At 42.2% G+C, this 23,188-nt stretch overlaps 1 protein-coding gene across 1 annotated transcript in view; it reads left to right on the top strand.

Annotated features, from left to right (window-relative positions):
* Positions 1-7,516: 7,516 nt before the first annotated feature.
* Positions 7,517-23,188, top strand: part of LOC107377599 (protein tyrosine phosphatase non-receptor type 14) — a 33,264-nt gene continuing 17,592 nt past the window's right edge. The window contains exons 1-2 of the mRNA XM_015947306.3: positions 7,517-7,690; positions 11,856-12,031. Of these exons, the coding sequence (XP_015802792.1) occupies positions 7,517-7,690; positions 11,856-12,031 (350 nt within the window). The remainder of the gene's footprint in view (positions 7,691-11,855; positions 12,032-23,188) is intronic.

The following is a 23,188-nucleotide window of genomic DNA, read 5'->3' as shown; positions in this document are numbered from 1 at the left end:
ACTGTGATAGATTAGATAGATAGATAGATAGATAGATAGATAGATAGATAGATAGATAGATAGATAGATAGATAGATAGATGATAGATAGATAGATAGATATAGATGATAGATAGATAGATAGATAGATAGATAGATAGAGATAGATAGATAGATAGATAGATAGATAGATAGATAGATAGATATTGGAAGTTTAAGATCTACGATTGTGGAATATTTTATCCTATTTTCTGTGAAGGGGTATGCTATTAAATTGGTGTATTTTACCGGTAAATAACTTCCTAAATGTCTGAATTGTCCAAATGGAAAAAATTGTGATTAAAATCGTGATCGTGATTTTGCAAAAAAGTAATCGTGATAAGATTTTTATTTTCGATATTGCCCACCGCTAAATATCGGCCGACCGATATATCGGTCTACCCCTAATCCAGAAAACCATCAGAAACAAATTCCAAGTCATTCATTCATTCTGTCATTCACTTGGAGTAGCAATGGTCTCAGTTAATAACAAAAAAAGTAAAAAAGTTGACATTGGACGTAATTCTTGAAATAATTTGGGAGAATTAAGGATAAAGTCAGTCAACAGATCAAAGAGTTTCCAGTATATCTATGAGGTTCCGAATGTGCCAAAAATGTGTCTATGTATTTCTGTGCGTCTCTATGTATTTGTACGCACACTGCACTGCGTTGCAGTAATGTGTGTCTATGTATTTATATGTGTCTAAGTAACGACAGACTGAGACAACAGCACCAGACAACAGCACCAGACAACAGCACGTGACAACAGCACGTGACAACAGCACGTGACAACAGCACCAGACAACAGCACATGACAACAGCACCAGACAACAGCACCAGACAACAGCACCAGACAACAGCACGTGACAACAGCACCAGACAACAGCACGTGACAACAGCACGTGACAACAGCACCAGACAACAGCACCAGACAACAGCACGTGACAACAGCACCAGACAACAGCACGTGACAACAGCACCAGACAACAGCACCAGACAACAGCACCAGACAACAGCACCAGACAACAGCACGTGACAACAGCACCAGACAACAGCACCAGACAACAGCACCAGACAACAGCACGTGACAACAGCACCAGACAACAGCACGTGACAACAACACGTGACAACAGCAAGTGACAACAGCACCAGACAACAGCACGTGACAACAGCACGTGACAACAGCAAGTGAGAACAGCACCAGACAACAGCACGTGACAACAGCAAGTGACAACAGCATGAGACAACAGCACCAGACAACAGCACCAGACAACAGCACCAGACAACAGCACGTGACAACAGCACCAGACAACAGCACGTGACAACAGCACCAGACAACAGCACGTGACAACAGCACCAGACAACAGCACCAGACAACAGCACGTGACAACAGCACGTGACAACAGCACCAGACAACAGCACGTGACAACAGCACCAGACAACAGCACGTGACAACAGCACCAGACAACAGCACCAGACAACAGCACGTGACAACAGCACCAGACAACAGCACCAGACAACAGCACCAGACAACAGCACGTGACAACAGCACGAGACAACAGAGAGTAACGACAGACTGAGACAATACATAGACACATTTTTGGCACATTCGGAACCTCATATATATCCTCTTAAGTACCATCTGATTTCTACTCCTGCTACTTGATCTGAGTGTGGTTAAGGTTCATGGACCAAACTGTAAAAAGAGTCTGCTAGAGGAAGTGTAGTTATGAGCTGTGAAGCACTCAGCCCATCTGTTTTGCTACAGCGCTCGTGTGCAACAGCAGGTCAGTGGGATGAGACGGCGCTGGTGTTTCAGACAGAGACAAGCCACGGTGCTCAGATTGATTGAGTTACGCACGCTACACTTGCTCCCTCGGCTGTCTGCGGCCCGCGTTTAATGGTCTTAGCGGTAGGTGACAAAGTGCTGTTTTGTTCCCACTATTGTGTGGGACTGAAGGGGGCTCGGCGACAGCGAGGCTGGCCTGAAGCAGATCACAGACACACATCAGCAGCTCCGCTCCTGAGCCGAAGCTTTAAAACACAAACATATTTTCATGTCGGTAATTAAAAAGTTCCAGGCAAAGGCTGCCAGTGTCGCAACCTCAAATCATGCCGTGGAAGAACAAGAGATTTGCCTGCAGATATGTTACTACACAACATGCACCGTTTGTTTTTTCTCCGTGTGTTGCTGCTTGGCTGGTTGTGGTGTTTATTGCTGCACGTTTGGGTTTGGGCTGCTCTCAGGTGACTTCTGTAATAAGAATCCACCCCTGATTTGATGACTGGCTGCAAAACTTTGCACCCCGAGGGGAAAACCTGTGTCAACACTGTTTATTAGCTCGTTTTATAACCTTCTTTTGTCAGCTGTCAACACACGTTTGCTAAACCCCATCAACCTTTGTTACTGATGCACACCTGTCGGTTTCAGAAAGGTGCGTGGCAGAGTTTGTGGGGATTTAGTGTTTTTTCTTCCTTGTTTCAAACACAAGAAAAAAGAGGTCTCTAAGGAGGATTGTGCGTAGAGATTAGGCTCTTGTGCTTAAGTGTAATCTGAATTTGGAATGTTTTTGGATTTCTCGTTATACAGGCATGTCAGTCTTTTTTTCTTTACTAGAGAAGAAAAACTTATCTTATCTCTTGATTTTCTTCACACATTCTTATATTCAGTGTTGCTCCTACAGAAGGCTAGGTATGATGATGATTTGTAAAGGTGGAATACGGAGCATGAACACCAAAGCGACATCTAGTGTGTGGAGGTTGTAGTTGCAACAATAGAACAAGGTTTCCAGCCATCAGGATACCAGGGTCTCTGCCGATACGTGAATTTAAATTTTTGGGTCCATCTGTTGTAGGCTTCACCTAAACTCACTCTGGTTTTAGGCACCTTAGGTTAATGACATCCTTTGGGCTCAGAAGCAGCTGCTCGACTTGCCAAGTCCACCATTTTCCACAGTGCCAGCCTTGCTGTGCCGAGCGAACTGCTTACTGTGTTTGGCAACAGTGTCCTCTATTGGTTGGTAGATGTAAACATAAACCCAGTGTCGTGCCTGTCAAAATAAAAATTGGATTATTTTTTATTAAAATTTATCTTTAAAAGGAAATAATGTACCTTCATTCTGCATATCTGAGCAGTAGCTCAGGGTGGTCCAGTATTCGGAAGGTTGTAGGTTTGATCCCAGCTCCTGCCAGAGAATGCTGCTTTTAACACTCAACCTGCCTTGCCTGCTGGCAGTGGTTGGAGGAATCGGTGGCGCCAAGCGTTTGGAAGTCTTGCTTTCATCAGTGCGCCCCAGGGCAGCTGTGGCTACGATGTAGCTCATCATCACCAGCATGTGAATGTGTGAATGATTGATTGTGTTGTGGAGCACCTTGGGGGGTTGTAGAACCCCAAGAAGGTGCAATACAAATACAGGCCATTTACCTTTAAACACCCCATGGAGCTTTTCAATAAACTGTTCCATATTCAACCTTTAAATCAAGACTCATTATTCATTTTTGCAGGGTTACTAAACAGTGTGGGTTACGTCCCGTAGATGACTGCGTAGGTAAGAAGCAATGACATCACTTTTCCGAGTGACACTCTCTAGCTTCTCCCAGTGAATTCTGGGTCTGCTCTGATGTCTCCAACCAGCTGAATACCAAGCCACCTCAGCAGACTCCTTTTGATGAGGAGGAGCAGCGACGATACTCTTTAAAAAATGATTGCACTCCCTACCTTATCTCCAAGGCTAAGCCCAGCAAACCTGTGCAGGAAGCTCGCATTTCCACTTCTTGATTCTGGAATGGTATTCTATCAGCTTTCCAAGGAACTTCAGGGATAAAAGTGAAACAAAAGCCACTCAATAGACTCATCGGAGTGTAAAGGGTTAATTTACATCTATTTAAGGAACCATAAGACATGAGATGCCATAGTAAATATCAATCTTACGGATCTGTGGGTACTTTTAACCAGAAGATTGGAACTTTTTATTGCAGGGATTATGTAACACTTCGTATTAACTGAGAGACAACAGACGAGAGTCACCTTTAAAACGTTTAAGAAGATTTATTTCTAAACAATTTTAAACAAGACTAACTCTAAATTCTAAGTGAATGGATGGATCTGGTGTGAATGAGACGTGAGATGAATGGTGTATGTGTGAATGATGTTTGTCATCAGAACTCTCGTATCCGGAGAAGCAAGTCTGAATGATGTTGTGATGTTTTGCTCTTAAGCTATGATCGGAGTTTCATAAACACATGAGACGCCATGTTGTCCCTCCACACATACCCTTAAGATGAGACCTCCGTACAGATCCAGAATGCCAGGTCCTCAGACCCCCCTTCGGTACCGGAGCCGATGAAACAGCGTCAGCAGTACGACGGACTAGTCCTTGGATTGTCTTCAGGTAAAAAGCGACAGTTGGTTGACAGCATCAGGTGGACCCAGAGGGTCAGTGAGTTCAGCTTTTATTCTGAAAGGAATCGTTGCTTGGTTGGTAAAATGCAACAGATTTTATCCAGCTTGTTGGTTCTTTGCTTAAAAAGGAAGTCCGGGTGGCCGGTCCGATACTTCGCTTAGCATGCGGTGAACTGCAGTGAACTGAAGAGAACTCAGAGAACTGAACTAAGATGGCGTGGGGACTGGTTTTATTAATCTGGATGTTTTGATTTATGGTCGAATCAAAGTTGGCAGATTTATAAACACCACAGAGACTATGCCACGCTTCAGAAAGGAAGGTTCTGATTGGATGAGTCAAAGCAATGTGTTATGCATTTACATTACGTGTCATCAGCATGTCTAGTGCAGCTAGATTAAAATCATATTACTTATTAAAACTTACTAATCATAACATTGTCATTTCACAGATCAGTCAACATCTTATTATTGACTAACACTTTGTTTGATTAGCTTCATTAAAAATAGAGTTCTTTGATTTATTAAAAAGAAAGAGTCCTTTGTCTTCGTTCTTCTCTTGGGCTGGAAAGGAAGCAGTTTAGAAGCAAATGCATGACCTTGAACAATATCTCATGCAGATTAGTTCTTGCTGAGGAGAGACAAAAATGACTTTTAGGTGGAAAACAGTCATTTCATTCTGTTACAGGAGTGTCCGGTACAACTGAAGCCAATTTTTAAATAATCTGGCCATGATAGCAAGCTGAAAGTACATGTTGATTATAATCAATCACAGACTTTAATACAGTTGACTTGGCATACGGAACTAGTTGGTTATTTGATGCAAACTTAAGGGAAAAAAATCTAAGTTTTAAGTAAAGCCTGCATGCGTCATAGAGACTTCTCACAACAGTTATGAATGGCGTGTGGTAATGTAGATCTAGCTCACAAAGAACAAGATATTTCTTCTTGTTCAATAAGTCTGGGAAAGGACCCCCCCACCCCACCCCACAAGAAAAAAAAATCATAAACAAAGATGGGAATGGTTAAAAAAAACAACCCATCGCCCCGTCATTGTTTTTTTCTCCCTCTTCGTTTCTTCACGCCACAAAATTACAACGTGCAAATTTATAAGCGTGTGAGCCTTTTTTTACACTCTAGAAATAAACATGAAGCTTGGGACCAAATGCTGTGCTGAAGAAACATTATTTATTTAGTTTCTGCATCAAGGTTTGATCCCAAACTATTGTCCCATCTGTTTATCTGCCTGATGTAACCACACACCCCAAAACCGTGCTGCAGATTGCTAGTTTAGAGTTGCACCAAATGCTGTCTAGTCCTTTGGCTAACCTCTGAAGAACCTGGTGTGTGTGTCTGTGTGTGAGAGAGAGAAGTGTTTTCTATGTGTGTGTGTGGTGTTTCTTGTTCATGCATGTCTGTGTTTGTGCACTACAGTGAAAGTATGGTCTATGTGTGTTTATCTACTTCCGCATACTCGAGTTTACTGTCAATCAGAGTTGTGGTGTCTCTTTATCAAGAGCCAGAGGGGTTAGGGTTTAGGTCAGGTGACCCCTGGGGTCACGTATCCAAAAGTGAATCCGATTTTATGCATATTTTTTGGTTGGTTTCACGTTTGGCGTGCATGAATTAGATGATTCCACATTACAGTACGCAGATGGATTGAGAAGTAATGAGTCTTGGCTCCCACATGGGGTTTGCTGTTTCAATAGATGAGTAAGGGAGGTTTAAATGTCGCAAACAACGCAAATATGTAGCATCTCAAACTATTGTCCGTCTGTCTGTCAGCCGACAGCTGCGTCTGCTGTTTTTTTCACCTGCTCACTCAGCCTTAACACACACACACACACACACACACACACACACACACACACACACACACACACACACACACACACACACACACACACACACACACACACACACACACACACACACACACACACACACACACACACACACACACACACACACACACACTGATGCTTGTGTCAGTTGTGCAGTGTTTTTCCCATCAGAGTAGAAAGGAATCTGGGCTGGGATCCAAGCTGACATTGCCAGAGCTTAGAACAAGAAGCAACACATCCACTCCTCCTCCTTTCCTCCTTTTCTACTCCGTATCTCTTTCTAGAGTGTTGTCATTGAACTCCTACTCAGTTTTATTTTTCATTCTTTAAAACTTTTATTTATTGACTTTCTTTTAACCTCACAGCTCCTTGCCCTTCACAGTTTGAGCTCTAGTCCTTGTGTCATGAGGATGAAGGATAACCAACAAGCTGATGCTGGTTTGACCTGTTTGAAGTGATCCCCACCGGTGTCCCTAACCTCCTGATTCTGTGGTTGGATTCTCCATCCTAAAGTCCATTAGCTGATCTGTGCAATATACGTTCCACTCTTTTGTTTCCATCAAATTTGGAACTGGTCCCATTACGATTATTGGCTCATTAATCTCTTCAGACTAATCTTAATTTCTCCAAACTGAGGTCCTTCAAAGAGGCAATAACAACAGGTAGAGATGTTGTTGCTTCCAAACTTCTCACCCACGACATCAAAAGGTCTGATCTATCCCTTGGGGGTGTTCCCCCCCCCCCCCGTACACTCCCAGCCCTTCAAGTGTTTTTCTTCTTTTTACTGAAGTTTAATGAGTTTATTTTTTTTTCATGACACCTGAATTTATTTTCTGCTCGTGGACCACCGCTGTCGCCCACACACAACTCTATTTATGTATTTAACAATTCCGCTTACTCAGCTTTTTATTTGCTACTCTTCTTTATAGGAAGTAGGGAGGAAGCTAGCACTCAGAAATAAGACGTTGGAATCTGCTGAATATTCTCCATGTTACTGATACGTTGTTCTCTGCTTGATCTTTCTTCACAGCACCCATTCATCCTCCTCATCCTCCTCCTCCTCTCCAGACATCATTGGGAATGGGCCAGCACCTTGCCTGGGTGCATCTCTCCGCCCGGTGGTGTGGCTGGCGTCGCGCGAGAGTGAGGAGGGCAGCAGCCAGGTCATAGAGCCTGCTCAACCCTCTTTACCCCCTCGCGTGCTCTCGAGTGACTTTTGACCTTTGACTCAGCCGTGACCCCCGCCCTGACCAGCCATGCCCTTTCGGCTGAAACTGAGGCGCACACGTCGCTACAATGTCCTGAGCAAGAACTACTTTGTAACGCGGATCCGCCTGCTGGACAACAATGTGATGGAATGCACTCTGTCAGTGGAGAGTACGGGACAGGAATGTTTGGAGATGGTGGCCCAGAGGCTGGAGCTCCTGGAGGTCAGTGCTGTCCTCTGCTACACCAGGTGTTAGAGGTTATCTCATGATTTTTGCCCCTTTCAAACCTAGTTATCTTCATTTTATTAATAAAAATAAAAAATAAAAATGTTTCATTGGAGGTATGGAACACTGAAACAGATTTTAATTATTGTTTCTGATTTAAATCGGCCAATCTTAAGTTTTTCATGCATTTGAACATGGAAATAGTCTCAGAACTCCTCCAAGCTCATGTTATTTGAGGAGATAAAACATCAGTGTTGCAAGTCAGTGGTAGAGTTTTGTTGTTACCCAATTCGAGGTTAGATGTCCAAACTTCTGGTGGTCCCCCGGTCGAAATTTCGATCGAGGGGTAGTCGTGCTTTTTCTATTTTGGCTCCAACTCTGTGGAACGAATTGCCACTGAGCATTAGGCAGGCACCATCCCTTCAAGTCTTTAAGTCTCGTTTAAAGACTCATTTTTATCTGATTGTGTTTCAGCGCTAGGGTCACTTGAATTGCCCTAACATTATGGTTTTAACTATTCTTCTTTTTAAACCGGATGCTTGATTTTATTTTGTCCGACATTTGTTTTTTTATCGATTGGTCTTATTCCAATATCTCTTATCTGTAATGCTGTTTGCTTGCTATTTTATGATTTTATGTTTTTATCCTGCTTTTATGCCCATGTATTGGGAATGTTTTTCTTTTAATGATGTTGTTCAGCACCTTGGGCTTTGGATAATGTTGTAGAAGGTGCTATACAAATAAAATTTGATTTGATTTGATTTGAAATATCAGGAAGCAAGACTCCAAAAGCTTCCGTCCAAAGCTCAGCTGTGATGTGGGTCACTACTAGTTCCTGGAAATGGCGCACTGGTGTTTTTTCCCCCCTGAGTACGACTTACGTGACGCCACTGCAAAAGTATTAACTAAACGAGTGTTCCACACCTTTAAGGAAATTCAGACGACTTCAGAATGATGCATTAGGGTCAGATAGCGAAGCAACCAAGGACAGTTTTTGTTTTTCTAGTTTTGAGATGAAAATCTAAACGCTGAAGCAAAACAGCTCTAATAGTATTTACAGAACTAAGTTGAAACACCGAGAGAAAAGTTAAACCATTATTTCTAGTATAAATTTGAAATAATGAGGGGAAAAAGTCAATTAATGAAATTTAAAATCAAATTGTGAAAAGGTTACTTTCAGAACAAGTAAAAATATTTGAGATTCAATTCAAATTTTTGAGAAAAGCTGATTTATTATTATAGAGTAACAAAATTGTAATAAATAAATAAATAAATAAATAAAAGCTAGTTAGGACACAAACTTTATTTGTCCATTGTTGTTTTTTTTATCAGATTTTTTCCAATTATTCACAATAAAGTCTCAAAACATTTATCTTGCAATGTTTTTGAAACATCCAAAGGCAGCTTTATTTATTTACTAATTACCAAAGCTAAAAAATATTTACTATTATTGTTTTGGTCATTCACAGTTTTAAGTAATGTTCAGTAATGTTTAGTGCACATGGCATGTGGGTGTTTTAAGTTTTAGCGTTGCTATAGCTTTTACTCCCCTTTTACTCTTAAATCATACCTTAATTTTAGTCGTTTGGGCTTAATTCTGGGGATAATATTTCTACACCATTTCTCTTCTAAGTGCTGGTAGATTAATATTTTCTCCTGCTCTTTGCCACAGTGTGCTCTGCTAATTTGAAACCCAGCTATCGCGTACAGTATTTGTTCTGTTTACTCTCCTTTACTCTGCTTTAGAGTTGCAGGTGAGAGGCAAGGCTCACAGTGAGCATGCTCTTGTGTTTGCCTGACGATGGATTTAGTTTGATCACCGTGTGTGTGTGTGTGTGTGTGTGTGTGTGTGTGTGTGTGTGTGTGTGTGTGTGTGTGTGTGTGTGTGTGTGTGTGTGTGTGTGTGTGTGTGTGCCTGTTGGAGCTGCTGACAGTGTGATATAGAGCGGGGTGGTGTCGAGCATACTCACATAGTGTCGTGGTATTTGTCAGGTGTCAGAGATGTTATAAATAAGGTGGTGTGCTGCCACAACTTCAGCGTGCGTGTTCGTCTTTGTTGCTGTCGGTTTGCACGTCAGTAGATTTGTTGTGAGTACTGTACGCTGCAGCTAACGCCTCCAGCTGTATCACCTTCATTAAAGAGACATAAAAGAGTGCGATCCAGGTGACTAATGCACAACATTGCACACGATCCAAGACAGCTTCTTTGGAAATTATTGGTATTGCACAAGATTTGCTGTCTGTGGGTCATAGTTGTAATATAGAAGATTTATAAATTTGGCAAAATCATAAGACAGGAGGTAAATAATGATAGATGTCAAATCTGTTGCTTATTAAAATCTGATCAAGTACATGCTGTAACAGGTAGTTGTGCTGTATATGAAAAATAAGCATCAGTTTGCAAGTAAATATGTTTTTGAAACCTGTTTATCAGGTTGGTCTCAATCCATGACAGGAAGTGATGTCATAAGGAGTTCTTTACGTTTGCAGAACGTCAAATATAAGAAAATACCAAAGTCAAAGTGACTCCATTTAAAGGTGCAGTATGTAAGAATATAGTGAGAATTTTACTGTGAGAAAAATCACAAAAGAGTCTAATGTTTCATGTTGGAAGGAAGGTCATACTGAAACATATTTCACATCCAGCTGGCTGCGGGGATTGTCGGTTTTTCTCCTTTCAAAACAAAGGAAGGAGGGACGTAACTGCTGTTTACCATCAGTGAGTGTGGGGTTGCCGTGTCTCCTGCAAGCTAATGCTGCAACGCCAACTATTGTAATTTGAAGGCGGCCGGCATAAACTTCCAGAGTTCTTTAAAGTGGCTGCAGTAACCAAATTTACCACAGAATGTAATTTTTACTTCATTTCTACATAATGCACCTTTAACACCTGTCCTTTGAACAGCATTGTCTGTCTCAAATAATAGTTGTCCAACACATCTTGAGCTTATAATACTCACAGATTTTTGTTTTTAAATCTCATCGAGATGAAATATCGTAATATCCAGCATGAACATGTGTTTTAAATAAGATTATCACATAAGTATTTGCATTAAACACATCTAAAAACAACAAAGTTTGATAAGTGACATGGAAACAGGTCATTGTGTCAAAAATAGGTAAAGTGTTATGCTTATCTAGAGTCCTCAAAAATACTAAAATGTAACTTCCATGTTGTTGATCTTAAATTGTATTTGACAAGACAATGATGAAGTGTGTGTAAAAACTAAAATATAAGAAACTTAAGGGGGCCTAACATGAAACTTGAGGGATTACAGATTTATGGAGTTAAAAGCAGTTTTGTCTGCTAGGAAGAAAACGATTTTACAATAGTTTCTATTAAACAGTGTTTATTTATTCAGACAGATGAGCCCAGTCCCAATACTCGCTCATCCACCCATGCGCCCTTCAACTGCGTGATCCCGTCCAGGGGTTCGAGTGCGCAGCATGTCCCGATTCACAAGTGTGGAAGGTGACCACGGCCCCTTTGCACCTTTGATCCACACTTCTTCCAAGTCTGCATCGATGCGGAATTTGTGCAAGGATATTACCCACAATTCATTGCTGCGTGGGGTTTTTGAGAAGAAGTCGGAGCAATGGCTCAAGTACCCTTTTGGAAAAATATGTATTTTCAAATGAAAGAATTTAATTTTAGGTTGATTAATGATATTTATTAACAGGGGCATGTCTAGGTTTGTGTTTTAGACAAAGACTTAATATGAACAGCAATGAATGTAAATTTAGTCAAATAATTGTTTGTTTGAAAGTTGCTAGTAAAGATTTTTTTTTAAAGTAGCACAAACGGCAACCAACATCCAGGCATGTGACATGGTTGACGATTGAAAGCTCACATTTGGCACACTTGTGCACTACGCACTCAAACCCTACTGCACACTTCCTCCAAGTGCACTTCACAGAAGACCGTAGGGCGCATTGCAAGTATTTGGGTTGGACTATTATCTCACCATGATGGCTGTTGTTTCCATAGCTACTGTACATGAGTTGGACCAGATTAGAAGATTTGCTAGTTTGTTTAGTTCATTTGCATTTTCTTTTATTTGTTCCGTCTTCTGAAAACAAGTCATTTTAGCAGTATTTTCACTTTTTGTTTTTGTCTTTTCCCATGCATCAAAATGACGATCCCCTCATTCTCTCTGGTCTGTAGACCCATTACTTTGGACTGTGGTTCCAAGGGAAGACCCAGACCCCGGCCCAGCGCTGGGTAGAACTTGAGAAACCCCTGAAAAAGCAGCTGGACAAGTTTGGCAATGAGCCACTGCTCATTTTTGGAGTCATGTTCTATGTTCCCAGTGTTTCCCGCCTGGAGCAAGAAGCCACAAGGTAGAGTCTTCTTTTTCCACTTTTTTCCACTTCGCTAAATGCATTGTCACGTAACTCATCATCTAAAGAAAAAAAGTCTTATCTATATTCTGGTTAGCAGGAGTGTGAATATAGTAGCTGTGGAGGGGGCATGCAGGGGTCAGTGTGTAGAGAACAGTCTGGCATCCCAGACTGATTCTCACACAAACGCACACGGCCTCGCACCCAGCTGCTGAATTAGTGGCCTCTGCCTCGCTGGATGTGGGATAGGTCGATGGCAGGTCGCAGCTTGAAAACTCTGGCAAAAGCATTAATTCCAAGGTGTGTGTGTGCGCGCGCGTGCGTGTGTGTGTGTGTGTGTTTATTAACCATTTCTTGTCCTGAATGTCATTGATATTTCTGCAAGGCAGGACAGGACATGAACCAGGCTGCTCACACGCCACAAAGCAATCAAATAATGAGTTGTTTTTAAAAAACTGTTTTATGCAGCAGCCTCAAGAGTCCAGGGTGTGTGTGTGTGTGTGTTTGCATGTGTGGAGTACAAAAATCAGGATTTGGTCTGGTAAAGGGACGGTATTCCAGGAATCCCCTGTAGGCTTTTATGATGTGTGCATGGGGGTTATGGGGCTGCAAAGGTTATGATGGGACCTTGGGGGCAATTTACTAAACAATAGCTTCTCCGTTTTTGTTGCAATCCCTGGACATGGTGTCACCTTTACTCCTTTTTATCAAAAGCAGACCTCCACTTCTTTAGAACCAAAGATTTGAGCCATTTTCTCAGTGTCCCTTCTTGTTCCTCCCCCCTCTCTTTTCTGTTTGTCAGGAATGTTGGCACAGCCGTCTGGCGTAGGAGGCGGACCGCACATTCCTCCCAGCAGAAGTGCTGGGGATAAAGGGGGGAGGGGGGGATGTCTGGTTTGCAAAACATATGCACACACACACACACACACACACACACACACACACACACACACACACACACACACACACACACACACACACACACACACACACACACACACACACACACACACACACACACACACACACACACACACACACACACACACACACCTCACAGGCTCCCCCAAGAATCCTTTTAGAAGCCAGCTGCAGCCCTGTCAGAGGAGCCGGTTACAATACACCGCTTTGTAAGATCATACGAGTTCCCTGAGGGCAACTTTTCTCAAAACCTTATCTCGTTATTCTACAAGTCAAGTTGAAAACAGTCTATAACCTTTTTGAAGGAGTTCAAACCCTTTTTATTACCCATTACCACTTTTAAGTGTTTTATTTAAGAGATCTCACCATCAACTGTTTGCTTTGAACATGAAATTCATCAGCGTTATGAATAATAGTCCGGCAAGGTGGAAAATTTACAGCCTGAAGGTTGGATTGGATTCGATCCAGCAAAGCAGGTACCTGCAGCACACCTGGGTCATTAATGGGGGGAGGGGCGGGATTCAGCAGAAGGATGACCGAGGCAAAAAATTAAGGCAAGTGGGGACAGAGAAAAGTCAGCTTGCTAAGTACAAATGCTTTTACTGGGCATTTTATGCAATTCAAGTGCATTTTGGAACATAAATGGTGGAAAAGAGTGAAAAGAATTCAGTCGCAGCTTTTTAGCCTGGGACCAGAAAGGCAGAGAGTTTTTCATGTGGCCAGGTCTTGGAAGTTCAGTGTTTGACTGATATGTAACCTGATCCTGGAGCACACGCTTCCCGTTCATCCATTCATCTGGTTCTCCCACTAACTCGTTCTCTTTCATTTAGCTTTGTAAATTTACCACAGCTCAGCTCAAATCTACTGGGATTTTTCAGAAATTCTACGTAGACGTGAAAAGGTTCTCCTTTTGCAGTTTTACAATAAAAACATGAAAATATGAGTTATATGAATTATATTTAAAACTGTCTTTTTATTGTGGATTTTTCAGTCATTAATGATGTTAATGAGGTTTCCTTTTATTTTATTTTCATTAACCCCTTTTTCATTTCCATGTTCTTAAAACAAATAACCAAATCAAACCAAGGTTGTTCTGGTAGAGCTGAGGTTTTATTAATATTACTTTTTTAATCAAGTGCAAATATTCAAGGTTACCCTGGTTACACAAGGAAGTATCTGCCCAGAAAGTCACAGAAAATTTCATTTAATGATTTTTATTTCCTTTAAAGGACAAATTGCAAAATTATGACAGAAACACAAAGTTAATGGGTAACTTGGCAACAGAAAATAAAAAAAGAAAGAACATGAAATACTTACCCACTTATTCAAATCTAAATAATGAATAAAATCTTAAAATCCTTGAAGAATGTGTGAGTGACTAACTGATAAACTTAACTTTAAGCTATGGATGGAATTTGGACCTAAATGTGTTTAAGATAATTTTCTATGGAGGCCTGTGTAAAGGTAAAAAATAAACAAGTTCTCAATGGGAAATATGATTTCCCCACAGTTTAGTTGGTTTATTTATCAGATTATTTGATTATTTGTTTTCCAACAAAACAAAATGATAGATTGTTTCTCCAATCCACCCACCATGTATTTATTGTTGAAAGGTGCATTGTGTAAGAAAAAAGTGAGATTTCTACAGTGAAATAATTCCAAAACAGTCTTAATGTCTCAATCATGTTGGAAGGAAAGTTATACCGAAGCATATTTCATTCTCAGTCGGCTGCAGTGTTTGCCAGTTTTTCTTCTTTCAAAACAAAGGAAGGAGGGACATAGCTACTGTTTACCATCAGTGAGTGTGAGGTTGCTGTCTCCTGTGAGCTAATGCTGCAGTGCTGTCTTTTGCAATTTAACTACAGCCGGCAATAAATAAATAAATAAACAAACTCCAGAGTTGTTTAAGGAACCAAAGCCAGTAACAAAAGTTTTTTCCTGTGGCCCTAAGAAGCCACAACATATTTTTGTTTTACTCTAATATCGGGTAAAGAATGCTAGAGGCTAATGTTGAGCTAACAATGCTAATGGTGAATTAGAAGCAAATAGGCAGCTCTAAAAACATCTCAAGCTACGTTTTCATTCATTTCATTTATTTATTTATAAAGCCTCTTCTGCGACCAATGCAGACACCCACGGTGCTGAGCACAACACAATAAACACATAAAACCATCAAAATAAAATACAGCAATCGTAAAACCAGCATACAAAAAATTAAGAGAGGTTGGTTAGAGCTGTTGCCTTGCAGCAAGAAGGTCTTGGGTTCGCTTCCCAGCCTCGGATCTTTCTGCAAGGAGTTTGCATATTCTCCCTGTGCATGCGTGGGTTCTCTCCGGATACTCCGGCTTCCTCCCACAGTCCAAAAACATGACTGTCAGGTTAATTGGTCTGTCTAAATTGTCCTTAGGTGTGTGTGCATGATTGTTTGTCCTGTGTGTCTCTGTGTTGCCCTGCGATGGACTGGCTCTCTGTCCAGGGTGTACCCCGCCTGATTGCCCATTGACTGCTGGAGATAGGCACCAGCCCCCCCACCCCCCCCCCCCACCCCCACCCCCCCCGCGCAACCCTACATGGACAAGCTCGTTCAGACAATGGATGGAGAGTAAAAACAAAAAATAAAATCCTGAAAAAGATTAAGAGGCTGGGGCAACAAGATCAGGTAAAAATTGCTAATCCTGGAATGCCTTGACAAAAAATGGGTCTTAAGGCGAGTCTTAAAAAACCCCAATGAGGGTGACTGACGCACCACTAAAGGCAACTGGTTCCAAAGTAGGGTTGTCACGGTATGAAAATTTAACCTCACGGTTATTTTGACCAAAATTATCACGGTTTTCGGTATTATCGCGGTATTTTTTAAGCGGTGTTGCATATGTTCAGAAAGCATTGATAGTCCTGTTCTACACAAACTGAAATAGTTCTGAAAAGGTTTAACAGTGTTTATTAAACCTAAAATAACACAAAGCCTTAGCAAAAGTGCAACTTTTCACAAGTAAAGGAACAAATACCTTCTTTTTCTGGAACATGTTACAGTAGTCAGTGCAGGTTTAAATTATACAAATCCAAACATTCGAAACATAAACAATATGTAAACAAATCAAATAAACACCACTTGTTTTCTCATATACTTGTTTTCTTCATTATCAAAATGAAAATCTAAAACTCCAGTCCACACTTGACTTGAGCACTGTACAAGTCAACCTTAAAAAAATATGTATTTAAAACAAACAGCCACTTTAAACAAATTACTAAAATAACTACTACACTATGTAATCAAATCCAAATGTTCAAGTATAAATGGCATTGAAAATGTAAACAAATCAATGACAAGGAACTAATTGTATATTTCTCTTCATCATCAACAAATAAGATGCTTCATCCAGCAACAGGGTGTCCGTGACACGGTTTAAATGCTGGCAGAGGACGCTGCGGCTGCAGTATATAGTGACTCGTTGCATTCTCCCTCAACCAAAAGTCCTCACGTCATGCATTTAAGCTAAAATGCTAATGTTAACTTACCTTGCACTGGCTGTAGAGACGCGGGTGATTGTCACGCAGATGTGCCATTCGATTTGAAGTGTTGCTGCCTTTTGCAGACACTTGTTTCCTGCATGTTCTGCAAACGGGATAGCCGTCTTCTATTAACTGTCCCTCAGCATTTTTCAGAAATCCAAAATATGCCCATACTTCCGATTTAGTCTTCTTTGAGGGCAGATGGATGTCCTGGGCGCTGCCGTCTCCTCTTTCGGCCATTATTTCAGCTTCAAAGTTTTGGTGCCGTTGCAAACTAAAAAGTGCGTGTGCGCGCCACGGGAACTTCAGCTGAAGCGACGGTGGCTGGTAAGGGTCATCGCGCCGAAACCGCGGCCACGGTAAACCCACCGAGATAATATAGTTTTTTAAAAACTGGACGGTTATTTTTATTGTCAACTTTTTTACCGGGGTTTACCGCTATACCGGTTACCGTGACAACCCTATTCCAAAGTGCAGGTACCAACACCAAGAACGCACGGTCCCCCCGTGACCTGCACTTGGTGCGCGGAACCATCAACAGCTCCCTGCTGGCTGAGCGAAGGGCCCGCGAGGGGGCATGTCTATGCAAAAGGTTGCCAAGATATGCTGGAGCCGTTCCTTGTAAGGCCTTGTATGCCAGTACCAAGACCGTAAATTTTGCCCTGTATTGCACAGGCAGCCAATGAAGGGATGCCAACACAGGGGTGATATGCTCCCTGCGCCTAGTGCCTGTCACGAACCTAGCGGCTGAGTTTTGTACTAACTGAAAGCGTGCTACCGCACCCTGACTAAGGCCGGTATACAGTGCATTGCAGTAGTCGAGCCTTGAAAGAATAGAAGCATGTGTGACAGTCTCTAAATGTACTCTGGACAGCAGGGGCTTAATTCTGGCTAGTCGGCGTAAATAAAAAAAAAACACGATCGCACAACCTGGTTGATTTGCGTGTCAAATTTAAGGGCTGAGTCTAGTTGCACTCCTAAATTTCGGATGGTGATCTTCACATTAGATTCACAGCATCGCATGGGCCTGTAGACATGTCAGGGCTATGTACAATTACTTCATTCTTAGAGTCATTCAGATGTAAAAAGTTTGTAGCCATCCAGGAGCGCACATCCTCTAAGGCATCCACAAGCTTTGATATTGACCCATCGACCCCCCGCTGAAGGGGGTGGTAGATCTGACAATCGTCAGCATAAAAATGAAAAAGCATGCCAAACCGCCAAAGAAGATTCCCCAACGGTATTAGGTAGATGGCATAAAGAAGCGGACCCATTACAGACCCCTGTGGCACACCCCACTGGAGTCCCGCCCAGGTCGAGGAGGTTTCACCTACACTGACACAAAAACTCATGTCGGATAAGTAGGAGCGTAGCCATTGTAGGGCTGCACCGGTAATTCCCGCCCAATGTTGTAGCCGATCCAAAAGAATGTCATGATCGACCGTACCAAAGGCCGCAGACAGATCTAACATCAATCACAGCGACTCTATATTACAGCGAAATGTGTGTGTAAAGAGAATAATGAGTCAAACGTGGTGTTTATCTTTCTTTAATGAGTCGTTTCAAGCTGTAATAGCAAGCTAACAGCCAGACGATATAAACAACACTTCCTCTATGCTGGAGGCATATTACTGTAATAAGTGTAGTAAGTACTCTACCGTAAAACACCACAGAGTGCTAACATCAAATATGACATTATATTTATCTACTTAACTTACTGAGTGTATGACTCCTCTTTGCTTGTTATCTAGAATCTTCTGGTGGTGATCTGTAAATGGCAATAGTCATGAAACTCACGAAACATAAGAAAGGGATCATCTTACTTTATTCTTACATGCTGCACCTTTAAGTTATTATCTTAAAGATGTTACAAGGTCACAACTTTGGATTTTAATGGGAAACGGTTTAGCAATGGGACTAGAACTGTACATTAATCCATATTATAGGAGGATTTGGTGAAAATATTTTCTTTCAAAATTTTCTTCTTTTAAGAAGAAATTAGTTTTGATTGAGATCCCGGGCAGAAAATAATCCACCCTGAGTAGACTTTATCTCAAAAGAGCATTTGGCTGAATCAAAGGCGACCACTAAACCAACATCAGGATTTTGTTATCGTGTTGTGTTGTTTTTAGAATTAGAGGAATCTCCTGTTGAACTTCTTCATTCTTCCGAAAGACAGAGATTTTAACTCCATCTAAAAATTGTGACTCACTTGTAGTTGGATATCCCGTGGGTCTGATTTCATCAGATCTCCGAGTGTGAGTGGTGGGCGCTGTGTGTGGTCCAAACCTTCTGTTCTCTGATACGAAGGAGAAGGAAAGCTGTCTAGGGGAGAGAAAGTGAGGAAACTAAATAAGGACTGTTGACTGAAGCAGGACCAGCTGGTCTCAGCGGCCCCCAAGGCTACCATCTGCAACAGCCTTGAAATCCTCGCTTTGTTCTGCTAGTTTTCACCAACAACACGCACCCATTTACACACACAGCTATACTCTGTTGAGCCCCTTGCTGATTCGACACATTTCAAAGTGAAATCCTCCAGCCCCCTACACAAACCGTCTGGACCCATCATGGATCTGAGAGGTGCTCAGGGTCATACCACTGCAGAGGTGGTTCAGAGTGTGTGTGTGTGTTTGTGTGTGTGTGTGTGTGTGGGGGGGGGGGGGGGGGGGGGGGGTCAGCCATATGTACACACATGCTCACATTCGTCCATGTGCTCACATATGTCAGGAGGCTTGTTGTCCAAGCCATTTGGACATCTGGCAGCATGTCTCTGAGCGGGACTTGGGCATGCGTGGGTTTATAAAAGGCTCTTTGTGTCTCTGATGGTGTCTGCTACGATGGAAGCCATGACATACAAAAGGTCTACCTCAAGTTTAAGTATGTGACAGCATTGTGATGTCATCCTGACCTACAGCACATGCCAGGTGTGTGATACTATAACGCAGTCTTTGTAGCCTTGTGAGCAGACACATAGGTCAGGAGCATAAAAAAGCCTTGTTTCAGGACTCTTAAGTAAGGCTTCTGCATATATTTGGGTCACGAGGCCAAGTGATGGAGGCAGATAGATTCAAACAATTTTAAACAACGGAGGAATTCTCTTTACTCGTGTTGGTTAAAGTGGTCCTTCATTGAGAAACCATTTTTTACTTATTATTTTAGAAAATGATCGGTAGCTCGGAGTTTAACATGCAGGCTGTACATGAAAATAGTTTTCTACACCTATCTCCTGCATTAGCTTCTTATAGAAAACTAGGATTTGAAAGTCCTGACAGATCTATGCCGCACTGTTAACATTCATGGACTCACCCAACTTGACTCGTAACGGGGAAGGCTGTTGGTGGTTTAGTGTCCAGGAAACAGAGAATGTCTCTACTAGCAGAAGCTAATCGTTAGCATTAGCAACTCCACCACACGGCAGAAGCTCCTCAACGCTTGTGTCTTTTGTGGAGATAAAACATCAACGTTGCAATTTGGTGGTAGAGCCGCATAGCTTTTATCCAATCTGAGTCCAGATGTCTAAATATCAAGAAATAAGACTGTTTGAAGCACAGCTCTGATGTCGCAGACTGATACTTCTGGGCCAGGGCTCTGTGGGCTTTTTTGTACCCTGAGTTCTACCTGCAAGGCATTCCTTCCTACTAGAGACCAGTGCAAATGTATTGATTAAACAAGTTATCCACACCTTCAGAGATTTTTCTTCAATCAGTTTAGGTGAAGGTGACTAGAGCTGGTTCAGATGTCATCTGAGGAAGTTTGGGCTTCTGATTTGGAAGCCTCCTGGTCACTTTCCTCTAGAGAAGACTCAGAACGTGATGGAGGGAAACAAGAATAAATTGTAAAAATCAGGTTTCCCCTAAGAAGACTTGCTAAGCCTGGCGAACCGCGAGAGGGGGCGGAACATTTCGCTACCGTGCTTCGTCTGCAACAGTGGAGGAGGGGTGGATGGTTCATTTCACTACTGTTCCTTGACTGGGGTGGGGGGTGGGGGTGGGTGGGGTGCTTGCAGGCTTATAAAACTCTGGGAGAAACCCTGAACAAATGTTAAGAGACATTGTGACTGAAATCGCGAGTAGAAGAGGAAACTATTTAAATTATTATTATATCTCATTTAAACCTAGGTGTTGCTTTGGATCTGATTTTTTACCCAGATATTGTGTAGATGTTGTTTAAACAAAAAAATGCTCTCTGGGTACCAGGAACCAAATCATTGTCGCATATCTCTCCACAGAAATGCAGCCTTGGAAATGTCCTGGGTACCACCTCAGATTGTCAGTCATTGTCAGACCATGTTGTCGCTATCATGGTTCTCGTGTTTTTTTTAAATTATTTTTAGAATCAATAACACCCAATGAAACATTTAGCCAGTTAATAGCAATGGTAGACATCTTTATTTACATTTTCACTGTTAGATTTAGCTTTTACTGTGATGCCAAAAGTGGAGTGGAACAACTTTAGGAGCCGCTGTTGAAATACGGACTTTCCCTTGGACCTTTTCCTGTCATGCTTTAACTCGTGCAGAGTTATTTCAGCAGTTTACCGGCCGCTTCACCACCACACGTATGTATAAACACCATCACGTTGTTCACATTTAACCTCAGAATGAGAACCAACCACTGCCGTCCTCAACATTTCCCCGGACCCCATACAGAGACTGCAGGGAAAACATGGGGGGGGGGGGGGGTAAAAACAACAGCTACAATCATTTGAAGGGTTTCTGTATCCCACAAGGCTCCTCCCCTCCAAAGCCACATCAGGCCACGCCCCTTTGCTACCGCCTCTGTGGTTGGGGTTGGCTAATTAAAGGGTTGCCACGGGAACAGAATGGCATTTTAGCCAAAGGGTGTAATGACAGGGTGAGGGGAGGAGGGCAGGGTCAGATTATAGGCCCAGGAGTATGCTTAGAGGAGTTTAAAAAAGAAAAGAACACGAAGAAACGGGGAAGAATGTGACAGAAAATATGAACGATGAAAAATGAAGAAAGGTTGATAACTCGGGATTTTGAGTGTTTTCAAGAAGGAGTGAGTGAAGGCAACCCTGTGGTTTCCACATAGATGTTTGGCTCCTCTTGCACGGGCCAACTATGCATTAACTTGTGTCAGGAGGCAGGGCACAGCTCACATTGGAAAAGCCTGTGGTTGCCATGGCAGCAAACAGGAAACGGTGTGCAAGTTTCAAAGCAGCTGAGCCCAGTCACGCTGACAGTCCTCCCTTTTCCTCCTGTGTGGTCACTCTCATTCTTCTAAAGACAAACATCCCACTGGATGAAGGCTAAAATTGGACAAAAGGAGCTCACAAACTTTAAATTCTTAGTGCATTGCTGCCCTTTTTGGTTTTGCAGCTTTCACCACATTTTCTGAAGTTTGCAACAACCGTCATCGTATCGGTTTACACCAGAAAACAACCACCTCAACCCAAAACCAAGGTGAAAGTTTGTCCCACATTTGCACAGCACTTTTTAGTGCCCATCTTTTGCGCTAATCCTGTCTGCGTCAGCTCGGCGCAGTTCTGTTCCCTGAGAAATGACAGACCCATGAAATCCTTTAGTTTAGTTTTTAGTTGGCATTCTGCTCAAGTCAGAAATGAGTCAGTGGTATTTCAAACAGAGGTGATTCACTCATTCCTCACTTCTGCAGCGGGCCTCTCTGGCTTTGTTCAGAACCTCCTGCGCCGATGCCAGGATGGTCCTGACGCACATTTTCTGTCGCACAGAGCAGAAACAGAATCTCTGTCTTCTGTCACCGTGCTTATAAATCTTCAGTTGCTAAAGCACACGTTTTACTTTTTGGGATAAACGTGTCAAACCCGTTGTAATTTACCAACATGAATTTTGCAAACGTGCCATTAGAACACAGTGTGATGAAAAAACAACCAACAAAGTAAATGTGGAGTTCTGTGAGTGAAAGAACGCAGAGAAACTTTTCAAAGTTGAGCATTTTAGAGCCGGTCTGAGTCATTTTTTTTATTAACTTCGATAACCGACACCTCCTTTTTAAACAAATAGACCTTTAACAGTCCAGACTGGTAGAGCAAAATGTAACAGTATTTCAATTCAATTAATTTATTTACAGTATATAGCGCCAAATCACAACAAGAGTCGTCTCAAGGCACTTCACAAAGTAAGAAATTCCAATTGAGTTCAGTTCATTATGCAAATGAGTTGAACGTTTCCTATATAAGGAATCCAGCAGATCGCATTGAGTCGTAGACTAGTGTCAGTGTCTTTACAGCAATCCCCATACTAAGCAAGCATGTAATGACAGGGCAGAGAAAAACTCCCTTCTAACAGGACATATTAGCTTTAAAGGGCGACTTAGCAGTTTTGACTTGCTTTTAGCACCCCCTTGTGTCCATTTAGTATAACCCAAAGTGAAACGAATCTCTACGCTGTGCATTTGTTTAACTAACCAGCTCAGTGGCCTAGTGGTAGAGTGTCCGCCCTGAGACTGGGAGATCTGGGTTCGATTCCTGGTCGGGTCATACCAAAGACTTTGAAAAAATGGGACCCAATGCCTCCCTGCTTGACACTCAGCATTAAGGGTTGGATTGGGGGGTTAAACCACCAAAAGGTTCCCGAGCGCAGCTGTGTCTGCAGCTCACCGCTCCCCCAGGGGATGGGTCAAATGCTGAGAACAAATTTCGCACACACATCAGTGTGTGTGACAACTAATGGGACTTTAACTTTTGAGCGCCGTTATGGCTGCTCTCGTGACTGCCTGTACCTGTTTT

This window comes from Nothobranchius furzeri, chromosome 2 (genome assembly GCF_043380555.1).
Source record: "Nothobranchius furzeri strain GRZ-AD chromosome 2, NfurGRZ-RIMD1, whole genome shotgun sequence".
Lineage (NCBI taxonomy): Eukaryota > Metazoa > Chordata > Actinopteri > Cyprinodontiformes > Nothobranchiidae > Nothobranchius > Nothobranchius furzeri.
The sequence above is the reverse complement of the archived record's forward strand: the minus strand, read 5'-3'. Positions and strand labels throughout refer to the sequence as shown.